Here is a 12,310-nt window from a genome sequence, read left to right as displayed (position 1 = left end):
CCCACCCCCCCTATTGTGTCAGCTCCACTGGCTGCCGATCCAATTCCGAGCACAATTCAAAGTGCTGGTTTTGACCTACAAAACCCTATATGGTTCTGGCCCAGTGTATCTGTCCGAACGGATCTCCCTCTACGTCCCACCTCGGCGTCTAAGATCTTCTGGGGCAGGGCCTTCTCAATAGTGGCCCCTCACCTGTGGAACTCACTTCCCGGGGAGATTAGATCAGTGACTTCCCTTTTTTCATTCAGAAAAAAATTGAAGACCTGGATGTGGGACCAGGCTTTTGGACATTCTGGCAGCTAAAGGAAAGACGTTGATGATGGGCAGGAATTGACGGAACGGAATGGATTTATGGAACTCTGAACACTGACCATGAGATTGCTTACTATTGTGTTATGTACTGATGTTTTTAACCTGTTAACTGTTAATTGCTTTTATGTATGTATGTATTTTTGACATAGGCATCGAATTGTGCCTTCCTTTGTAAGCCACCCTGAGTCCCCCCTTGGGGGTGAGAAGGGCGGGGTAGAAGTAACTGAAATAAATAAATAAATAAAATAATATATATATAATCACCTGACTGTCAAACAATAGAAGTTCTTCCTAATCTTTAGGTGGCATCTTTTTCCCTGCACTTTGGATCCATTGATTCGTGTCCAAGAAATTCAAGGAGACTTTGCTCTCTCTTACTCCACGGAAGCAGGATTTCATAGAATCACAGAATAATAGAGTTGTACCACCTAGCCCAACCATAGAATCATAGAATCCTAGAGTTGGAAAATACCTGGTGGGCCATCCAGACCAACCCCATTCTGCCAAGAAGCAGGAAAATCACATTCAAAGCACCTCCGACAGATGGCCATGCAGCCTCTGTTTCAAAGCCTCCAAAGAAGGAGCCTCCATCACACTCCAGGGCACAGAGTTCCACTGCTGAACAGCTCTCAGTCAGGAAGTTCTTCCTCATGTTCAGATGGAATCTCCTTTCTTGTAGTTTGAAGCCATTGCTCCGTGTCCTAGTCTCCAGGGCACCAGAAATCAAGCTTGCTCCCTCCTCTGTATGACTTCCTCTCACATATTTATACATGGCTATCATGTCTCCTCTCAGCCTTCTCTTCTTCAGGCTAAACATGCCCAGCTCTTTAAGCTGCTTCTCATAAGGCTTGTTCTCCAAACCCTTGATCATTTTAGTCACCCTCCTCTGGGCCTTCTTCCATGCAGGAAAAGCACAATCAAAGCATCCCCAACAGATGGCCATCTAGCCTCTGTTTCAAAGCCTCCAAGGAAGGAGCTTCCACCACGTTCTGAGGCAGAGCGTTATACTGTTGAACAGCTCTCCTTACAGTCAGGAAGTTTTTCCTATTGTTCATTGGAATATCCTTTCCTGGCATTTGAACCCATGGATTCATTGAGTCCCAATCTACAGGGCAGCAGAAAATAAGCTCTCTTCCTTAAGACACCCTTTTACATACTTATCCATGGCTCTCATGTCTCCTCTCCACCTTCTCTTCTGAGGCTAAACAGACCCAGCTCTTTAAAAATCTCCTCAGAGGGATCATTCATGGTCTCCAGGCCTTTGATCCTTTGAGTCACCCTTTTACTCTGGACACCTTCTTCTAGTTTGGAGTCAATATCCCTTTTGAACTGTGGGACCCAGAACTGGACACAGTACTCCAGGTGAGGTCCAACCAAAGCAGAACCTAGACTTCCCTCGATCTAGAGACACTAGACTCCTTTTGATTCAGCCCAAAATTCCATTGGCTTTGCAGTTGTTGCATCATACCTTTGAGCTGGAAATGAATTGAAATGGCAAGGGTGCCATATTTTGTGTGTGTGTATGTGTGTGTGTGTGTGTGTGTGTGTTGAATATCAGGAGAAAACTGCCTAATGGGGAGGATGTTGTGACAGTGGAACAGACTGTCTCAGGAGGTGGGGCATTTTCGCTGGTGGTATTTCAGTAAAGAGCATATGGCCATCTGCTAGAGACGCCTCATCTCCGAGCTTCCTGCACCATGCAAGGAGTCAGACTGGATGCCCTTGAAAGCCTCTTCCAATTTCATAGAAACAGCAGGATAGTTTCCTCTGCTACACAACAAAGATGTCAGCTGTGGTCAAATAGCTGGAGAAGAATGGCAAATAATACAATAGCAGGAGAGCCTTTCCTGATGTCTCCAGAAACTGCAAAAACCTGAGATGAAGTCCTGCTGTTTTCCTCAGAGGTGGCTGGATGATAAGAGCATCGGGGGGGGGGGGGGGGGAGGAGACGAGACTTTTCCAGTCTTTGTAAGGCACTCATCAAAAGATAAAGAAGTACCAATTCCCCACAAAACGAGGAAAGCAGTAACAAGAAATTAGGAACGCGTCTCACATTGTTTCTACCACTGCTACATGAGTTTGCCTGCTGTGTCCCATTTTTCCTTGTCATGCGAAAATCTCCCGAGACTGGAGGAATCGCTTTGGAATTCTGGAAGTGTGTGCAAAATGGAGAAAGAGAAAGAAACAACCTTTGTAAAGCTAAGATGTTGTGATGTCTCAGCTAATCTCCCATCAGGTAGCTCTTTTTCCTCCTCCTCTTTCTTCTTCTTGCTTCTTCTTCAGCATGAAGTCTCCTTGATGGAGAAATGTCTCCATGTTATGAGGTCCACTGCTAGAATTCCTTCCTTTCAGGACACTTCTGCCTCTTTTCAACCTCAGAACATGTGACAAACTCCATGCCTCTTGTTTGGGAAGAGGCTGAAGTCTCCTTGAGGGAGAAATGTCTCCATGTTATGAGGTCCATTGCTAGAGTTCCTTCCTTTCAGGCACTTCTGCCTCTTTTCAACCACCGAGGCCTATGCAAAAAGTAGCTTAACTCATATGACAAGTTCTCTCTCTCTCTCTCTCTCTCTCTCTCTCCATGTTGAGGAGAGGCTGAAGTGTCTTACCAGGGGGAAATGTCTCCATGTGATAAGCTGGGTAGTAGGCCTGGGTAACAACGCAAAAATTTGTTTCTAAAATCGATTTGTAATTGGGGGTTTTTTTTGTTTCGATATTTAAAATAATTACAAAATTTTCCAAAAAAAAAGTTCGGTATTTATGAAATTTCGTAAATATTTACAAAACATTTTGTAAAGATGGCGCCCTTTTTTTTTTCAATATTTTTAAAATATTTTTTAAATTTAATTATTAATTTAGTAGAATAGGGAGGAGAAATTAAAATTATTATTAAGGAGGGAAGGCAGGCACTCACTCTGGCGGGCCCGCTCGCTCGCCGCTCGCTCGCCGCTCGCTCGCCGCTCGCTCGCCCCTCTCAGAAGGGCTGCCATCGCCGCTTTCATGCATCTCCACTGAAGAACGAAAGGAGTTCTACATGACTCAATGCTACAGACTCCTGGGAGTTGTAGTTTGACAAGGACTTTCGCCTTCTCTTCCAAAGAGAGTGGGTGCTTCCCCAAACAACATAGCTCAATGCTATGACTCCAGTTAGCTCAGGCATGGGCAAACTTGGGCCCTCCAGGTGTTTTGGACTTCAACTCCCACAATTCCTAACAACCTCAGACCCCTTCCTGTTCCCCCTCAGCTGCTTAATTGTGGGAGTTGAAGTCCAAAACACTCGGAGGGCTGAAGGAAGTTTGCCCATGCCTGGGTTAGTTGTGTTATAGTTATTTAGATCCTGAGAGAGATGATAGAGAGAGAAAGTGAGAGACAATAGGTAGACAGAGCGAGAGAGAGATGGCAGAGAAAGTGAGAGGTGTGTGTGAGAGAGATGACAGGCTAGTCATCTCTCGCTCGCCCCTCTCGCTCGCCGCTCGCTCGCCCCTCTCGCTCGCCCTCTCGCTCGCTTGCTCAGCCGGCGCCGAGAGAGGAGAGCTCCCAGCAAGCATCGGCAGGCGGCCATCTTACGTATTTCTGAAATGGACGGAAATACAAAAAATTTTGGCGCCTGCCGTTTCGATATTTAAAAACACTTCCAGGTTAAAAAAAAAGTTTTGTAATCGTTTCGTAATTCAAAAATTAACGAATTTTTAACGAATTACGAATTAACGAAACGAATTGACCAGCCCTACTGGATAGTGTTGCAATGGTGTGGTCGGAGAGGGTTCCTACTACAATTGTCCTCAACTTTTGAAGCCCCAGATTTTTCCCCTCCAATATGAAGATTTCCTCACTGGTGTCCCATGAGATCTAAGACTTCTTGGAGCAAAAGTGTGAAATTTCCAAGGGCCACAGTTTGGGAACTGCCAATGCCAAGAGTGAAGCTCTGAGGAGGAAATGGCGTCCTTGTGTTAACTTATCAAGTATGAGCCATGCAATTGTTCTTTGAACTCTTGCCATTGCGATTAAACCAACCCCCTGGGTTTTTCGGGTTGGAAGCGATCTCCATCATCTGCGTAAATTTAACAGTCATATTCTACCCGGCCTCCATTCCAAACCCTGCATTGGACTTGATTTCATTTCTCAGTGGGAGGCATTTAAAAAACTGTGCTGACGCTGTGAAACAAGGACTTTTTATTGCTTCATCCTGAATATAGATTAGAAGAAAGGAGGGGAGGGGAGATACAACTGCCTCTTTGCTTTTGGCCTTTCTTCTTCTCCTTGCGAGTGAGTCTCACGTATAATGAACCCAGCAGCATTTACAACTAACTTGCAAGCATGTAAAAAGCAGATATAGCCTCTATACTTAATTACTGGCGGAGACAGTGGTAAAGAAACCTCCATCATGTTCCTGACTAATTTAAAATGACGAGGAGGAGAAAGAGGATGGGAAGAGACTCCGTTACATTCTAGCAAAATATGAATGTTTATTTCACTCTTCAGCCAAGCGTTGAAAGTGCTTGGTTTATTTGAGACTACAAAAGCAATCACCGTTAACCTCGTTTTGCATACTTGCTCTATTAATTTGCATACTCACGGTGGGTTGCATGCACAGCACCAACTGCTAAATTACATTGCTCTTGAGTAATGGTGGCACTAAAGAAAGGCTCAATGTAGTCAAACAGACAATAAAAAATATTGATGAGTCTGCAGAAAAACCTTGCGTTTAGGGAGATTTCTCCATTGAGTTGCCTTCAGGTGAAACAAGAAAGTTGGCCTTACCAACCAGGTTCAAAGGCATAGCATACTTTCTAATCTATGGGTCCCCAGAGGTCGTTGGAGTGGAAGTCCCAGAATTCTTGATCACTGGCTATGCTTACCTGGTCTTCTGAGGCTGGATCCATACTGCCATATAATCCAGAATATAATTCATGTATAATCCATATATAATCACATGCAGTAATAAATGAGAAGCTCGGCCTCTCATTGAACATCAAGAAAACTAAAGTGCTCTTCCAGCAAAAGGCACCAGCCAATCCCTTTGTAATGCCAGAAATACACCTTAATGGTGTAACATTAGAAAATGTGGACCATTTCCGCTCTCTTGACAGCCACCTCTCCACAAAAGTCAACATTGACACTGAAATACAACACCGCCTGGACTCTGCAAGTGCAGCATTCTTCTGAGTGAAATACAGAGTGTTTGAGGACCAAGGGGCTTGTTTATAAAGCTATTGTCCTCCCACCCTGCAAGACGTGGACTGTCTACAGGCGACACACTCAACTCCTGGAATGATTCCATCAGTATTACCTTTGAAAAATTCTGCAAATCTCTTGGGAAGAAGACAGGCAGACAAATGTCAGTGGCTGAAAGAAGAAGCTAAGACCACCAACATTGAAATGATGCTCCTCCGCCATCAACTCCACTGGACTGGCCACATTGTCTGAATGCACAAAGATCAATGACTCCCAAAGCAGTTATTATACTCCCAACTCAAGAATGGAAAGCAGAATTTTGGTGGACAGGAAAGGAGATTTAAAGATGGGGTTAAAGCCAATCTCAAAAATTGTGGCATAGACACCGAGAACTGGGAAGCCCTGGTCCTTGAGCACTCTAACTGGAGGTCAGCTGTGACCAGCAGTGCTGCAGAATCCAAAGAGGCATGAATGGAGGGTGAAAGGTAGAAACGTGCCAAGAGAAAGGCGCCTCAAGCCAACCCTAACCAGGACCGCCTTCCATCTGGAAACCAATATCCTCACTGCGGGAGGATCAAGAATAGGGCTCCACCCCCACCTATGGACCCACCGCCAAGACACTACACTTGGAGGACCATCATCCTTGGGCTACGAGGGATCGCCTAAGTCTTGTGGTATTTTAATATTATCATACATTGGCAGTAACTATTTCTGTTGTGCTCATTATTCCAGATTTTGTTATCCCCTTATCACTTTAAATATTCTTTTCATGCTGCATTATCACAGGATGTCTATACCCCACACCACTGGAGAAATTACACTGTTTAGTTGGTATTGCACCACCTGACATCCTCCAAGAAATAGCAGCCAGCAATGAAAGAACCAAGGCATTGACATCTTCAGCCCATTCTCTGTTCAGATATCAGCCAGCGTGCCAACACCTTAAATCAAGAAATAGCTTCCTAAGATCTATAGAGATACTCGCAGGAACACCTCAGCAAAAGAGAGTCCAAAAGTGGTAGGCTAAAACCCATCACCTCAATCAGTGCCTGAGACCAGATGAGAGACTCCCTTCTGGGCATACAGAAGACAGGGCGACTTGGAAGGCACTGAATAGGCTGTTCTCTTGGCACCACGAGGTACAAAGCCAACCTTAAGAAATGGGGCCGCAAAGAATAGAGTCTGTGACATGCGAGTACAGAGAAGAGCAAACCACAGACCACCTACTAGAATGCAGCCTGAGCCCTACCACATGGACAATGGAGGACCTTCTCACAGCAACGCCAGAGGCGCTCCAAATGTCCAACTTCTGGTCAAAGGACATTTAGCAGAATGCCAAGTTCTTTTTAAAACTTCATTTGTGTGTTTCAATGCATTTTATCTGTACCCTCAACTTGCTTCTGACATGATAAATAAATAAATATTCCATTAAATAAGAGAAATGATACTTGAGCTTGGTATCCCTTCATCTATCCCTCCGCCTCCTTGTTCTCTGTTTTAAAGTAACCCATTGGCAACACAAATATTAAGTTTAAGTCCCATTTTAAGATTTTGAGTGGTGTTGGCATTATGCCACAGAATATGTAGCCAACAACCCCAACTTATATATGTTGGCTTGGCAAGAGGAACCTCAATTTTCATTGGATTTGATATGTAAGTATGGGTGGGACTATAGCAAAAAAAACCCTTGGTTTGCGTCTTCCTACCTATTCTTTAGATGGTCTACTTTCAGCCTCAAACTCCCACCTGTGCAGTGGCCATCACACCCACAGGCTTTTTGGTTCGAGGTAAAGTTGATAGGATCAAATCAGCATAGCTTTTGGTGATCCATACTCATGGAGATGAAGATACAAGCGCAATCCCTGGGTTTCTCACATATGCTAGGAACATGGGTGGAGTGGCCTTTCCCAGGGCATGACTCAATTAGCCTGCCCTAACCCTTAATGAAAGTGCCCTAACCCTTAATGCTGGCCTTCAAACTGTCACAACAGGGACCGACAACCTCTGGTCTGATTAAATTATCGAGAACCATGGTGCCAACAATCCATTGCACTTGAACATCGTATCTCGTCTCGGATTATGACCGATTCATTTCTTAGCAACAGCGGGCAGCCGGCTTTCCTCCCCTTCTTCGTAAACTAAATATTAATAATTGTGCCTTAATTATTGTGTCAGTTTTCTACCAGTGCAATTTGCTGGGTCATCACAGATCTTGTAATCAGACATGGCTCAAACAGCTTGTCCTTTCAGAGAAACAAGAGGGAGAAGAGGGAGTCAGCAAAACATGTTGAGGCTCAAGAACACAATGGCATATGTGGCCAAAAGTAGTGGACAATTCCAGCTCTTTCCTGTAAAATTATACACAGAGAGACTTTGTTTGCCCTTGCTACCACAAAGCCTGCCATGATTGGTCCAAAAGACCTTTCCAAACAAAGTAGCGATTACGTCATCTGTAGTCTTTTCTCATTGCCTCCTTTCTTTCTTCCTCACGTTGTGTTAGAATATGAATCTACAGGCAGATATGCAGTAGATAGAGGGCAATAGCTTTATAAACAAGCCCCTTGGTATCCCTACAGATATCCCGGTCCTCAAACACTCTCTGCTTCATTCAGAAAAATGCTGCACTCACAGAGCTCAGGTGGTGTTGGATTTCAGTGTTAGTGTTGACTTTTGTGGAGAGGTGGCTGCCAAGGGAGCGGAAATGGTCAATATTTTCTAATGTTACACCGTTAAGCTGTATTTCTGGCATTGGAGAGGGATTGGCTGGTGACTGCTAGAAGAGCACTTTGGTTTTCTTGATGCTCAATGACCGGCCAAGCTGCTCGTATACTTCTGCAAAGATATTTAGAGTGGCGTGTAAGTCTTCTTTTGAATGCGCACAGACAACATTGTGATCAGCATCCTGGAGTTCTGTAATAGATGTTGTTGTAACCTTGGTTTTGGCTTTCAGTCTGCTGAGGTTAAATAGCTTGCCATCTGTCCGATAGATGATTTCCACTTTGTTGGGAAGCTTCCCATCGACAAGGTGAAGTATCATAGCGATGAAGATGGAAAATAAAGTTGGGGCAAGAACACATCCCTGTTTGACACCTGATTCCACCTTAAATGGGTTACCTTGGGAGCCATTGTTGTCCAAGACTGTTGCCATCATGTCATCATGGAGGAGCCGCAGGATGTAACTGGCTAATATATGGATAATATATTGGTAACTGGCTAATATATTGATAGAACTCAAAACACATCTGGAGAAACAAAAACCACCGGGAATTCACTTTACAGCACAGCACTACAAACTGACGCTCAATTATCCCATCTTAGTGTAGAAGTGAGAACATTTATTCTCCAAACAGAAAACTGTCATGAATGAGGAACATCATTCAGTTGACGCTGTGAATCATGTAGCCTTGTGAATTCACTGAAATGAAACTCCCAGCACATTTCACTATTGTCTACGCTGGCTAAGAGTGATGGAACCTAGAGTTCAACAACGTCTGGAAAGCCATATGACATACACCTCAATCAATATGGAGCACTGGGATCTGCTTTCCTGCATTTCAGTCAAACCATTTCACAGGTTGACCATCACAGAGAAAATAAAGAGAGGAGCTCCACCAGAACCCATTACTGGATGTTTTTCCATGATTTCTTAGTTGCAACACCATTCACAATGTCATTTCTTGGACTAAAATAATCATCCATCTAAACCTGAGGGCCTCTCAAGAAAGGTTCTAAATGAGATGCTCAAAACTCAGATATCCATTTAAAACAAAAGGAAACAAAACCAAAAAGGAACTGAGAAATTTCATACCAGAAAATAGACACAATCCCTTTGAAACAAGTGTGCAGACGTTATTAATACTTTGCATGTTTTAAACTGCATATATATGTGTTTGGGTTAGCTACAGTAACACTGGAGCAGCCTATTTCAGAGATCCTCAGTCAGCGTTACCATGGAGACCAAGGCAAGCTGGCAGAAGGAGAAGTGGGAGGAGCCAAGTGGAGAGAGTTTTGAAAACAGACAGTTGGAGAGTCAGTTGGGAGTTGATTTTGTATCTGAGAGGAGTAAAAGAGTGGAAGTGAAGAGTAGAGTGGGAGAGTGAAGTGTGAAGCAAAGAATTGTGGCTTTGGGAAGCCTGAATAGCTACTGGAGGTTTCTCAGTCTAAGGAGGTTGAAAGGAGAAACATAGCCAGTTTTCTTTAGTCAAGGGAAAGGCTAAAGGATAAGCTTGGTAATTTATTTGATCAAGGAAAGATCTTATAGGGAAGATATTCCTGTACTGAAACATTGTTTAGTAATAAGAGCTTCACCTCAGTAAGATACTGTGTAACCTGGAAGAGTGAAATATTTAACTAACCAAGTATTATTCAAAGTTCTATATAATAAGTTATAATCTTGCAACCACACGCTTTGTACTCAATAAACCAGTTATCTTTTGTTGAAGACAGTCTCATCTCCATCCATTCTGCGTCTGTATTGCCACATCTCACAGTAATACCTCATACCTCACGTTGGTGGCAGTTACCATAGATTACATATAACAATTGGCCTCCACTATACCAGTTGGTGGCAGAATTCAGAGAAATAAACAATAAATCTCCCTCTACTCTCCTGTCACACGACAGCACGTGTGCTTTCTCTCCACTCTGATCACCTCCTCGCACAAGCACAACAGAACATAATGGACCTCAAACTCCACTTCTGCAGGCTGCATACCAATGATGTCGGGTTGTCTATGACTCTCTAGACCAGGCATCCTCAAACTGTGGCCCTCCATCTGTTTGGGCCTTCAACTCCCAGAATTCCTGACAATTGAACAAGCTGATTAGGGCTTCTGGGAGTTGGAGGCCCAAACAATTTGAGGATGCCTGCTCTAGACACCTCTGGATTGTTTCTACATTGAAACCCATGCAGAAAGTTTGTTTTGAGCCATGCCAGACCAAGCCTTGTACCCCAAAGTGTCTTGTGGGTGATTTTTAAAAATATATAGCAAATAAAATCAGAAACAGTTAGAAATGGGGGCCTGGATCCCATTGGAAACCACTGGATCTATTGCTGAGTGCTGACTCAGTACTTGCACTGATCCAATGGGTCCACTCTAGTTGGAAACTAAGCATATAATGTAGGCCAATCACAACATATTGTAAATTTTTGCTTTACTATTACCACGAGAATCAAGCAGCTCGCATACAGACAGTACAAGCCGAGTATTCCTTATTCAAAATACTCCCTAGTTCATATAGGTGGCTCAAATAGTGACATCTTTGCTTTCTGGTGGTTCAGTAGACATCAACTTTGTTCCATGCAGATATTATGTACAATATTTTATAAAATTATCTCCAAATCTGGATTCGAAAACTTTCTGGTCGTAAGCATTTCCAATGAAGGAGAGTCAATCTGTACTATTGAGACCTCATGGTCCATTTCACCTTTTCCACCTGGCAGACTCACAAAACATCTTGCATTGGTGCCAGCATTGCAACCTGACACTTGACTACAGGAAAGAAGATGTGGCCACCCAATTCTTTCCTCTCCTGGACCAAAGACGCTGTGCAAGTCCTTAATTAATTAATTAATTAATTTAAAAGTTTTGTATACCGGCCTTCTCACCTCTCTTGAGGGACTCAGACCGGTTTCCAACCATAATATCACATACAATCAATAAAACATCATAATACATATTACAGTAAAACATTAAAACAGCAATTACAATCAATAACTATAATGGTCAGTCGTCACACTAAAATCATCATCCTCCATCCATATCTCAGGGTGTTGGCTCACTCGTCGAATGCCTGTCTCCATAACCAAGTCTTCACCTGTTTCCTAAATGTCAGGATAGAAGGGGCGGTTCTGATCTCCAGTGGGAGAGAATTCCAGAGTCGAGAGGCCACCACCGAGAAGGCCCTGTCCCTCGTCCCCGCCAGACGCGCTTGCGAGGCCGGTGGGACCAAGAGCAGGGCCTCTCCAGATGATCTTAATGCAAAAGAGCTGTACTTTGAACCAAAAGCTGAGGACTAAATTGCAAGTACCAATGCAAACAGGGATGTCAAATGTGCTGATGCAAGGAAAAGTCTACACAACAACAAGTCAAGGCTCTACTCAGAGCAAAACAGATTCATTCAGGAGAAAGAGGCTCATATCATTTCCAGTGTGGACATTCAGGGCAACACTGATTCACACACTGATTAAAACACATAGCCAGAATACACAGCAAAAGGTCAAGATCTGCATAAATCCAGTGGAGGAGGAGGAATTCAAAGCCTTATGCTGCAGAACGGAAGCAGAAAATGCAGAGGTGAGCTCATCACAAGGGCACCAGATGCCTCATACATTCCAAATGTGATAGGAACACCCAGACTCCGAATAATACTGTATATACATATATTTGTACAAAAGTGCCATATGAAAATAAGATTTTCTTACAATTCAGAATTGCCTGGTCCGCCGTGAATGCAGACGGATGTTCAATATGAAAAACCTTTTGTTGGAATCCGGGGATGCATTCTAAATCTTCCGTGGACGCGAGCAGCAGCACCTGAGAAAACAAAAGAGGGAGAACTTTTCATAGCTGCTTGCTCAACGCGTGCGCCGGCTTGTGCAAATGATAGCGGGCTTGGATTCAACCTCCAGGAGATTGAAAAACGGTCTTCTTACATCACACCTTCCCTTTCAAAACTTGCTAGCTATTCCCTCGGGGCGTTAAATTGCATTTCATACAAACAGAATAAGAGAAAGACATGCAGTCATTTCTCAGGGAGTCAAATCTAATGCAGCTAACAAAGCACATGGGGAGAAGGGGTGAGAAGAAGGCACTCTTTGCCC

At 43.7% G+C, this 12,310-nt stretch overlaps 1 protein-coding gene across 1 annotated transcript in view; it reads right to left on the bottom strand.

Annotated features, from left to right (window-relative positions):
- The window catches only part of CDH13 (cadherin 13), a 996,654-nt gene that overhangs the window by 785,470 nt on the left and 198,874 nt on the right, over positions 1-12,310 (bottom strand). The window contains exon 2 of the mRNA XM_060787892.2: positions 11,912-12,023. Coding sequence (XP_060643875.2) covers positions 11,912-12,023 — 112 coding nt within the window. The remainder of the gene's footprint in view (positions 1-11,911; positions 12,024-12,310) is intronic.

The sequence above is a fragment of the Anolis sagrei genome, chromosome 8, assembly GCF_037176765.1.
Source record: "Anolis sagrei isolate rAnoSag1 chromosome 8, rAnoSag1.mat, whole genome shotgun sequence".
Classification (NCBI taxonomy): Eukaryota; Metazoa; Chordata; class Lepidosauria; order Squamata; family Dactyloidae; genus Anolis; species Anolis sagrei.
The sequence above is the reverse complement of the archived record's forward strand: the minus strand, read 5'-3'. Positions and strand labels throughout refer to the sequence as shown.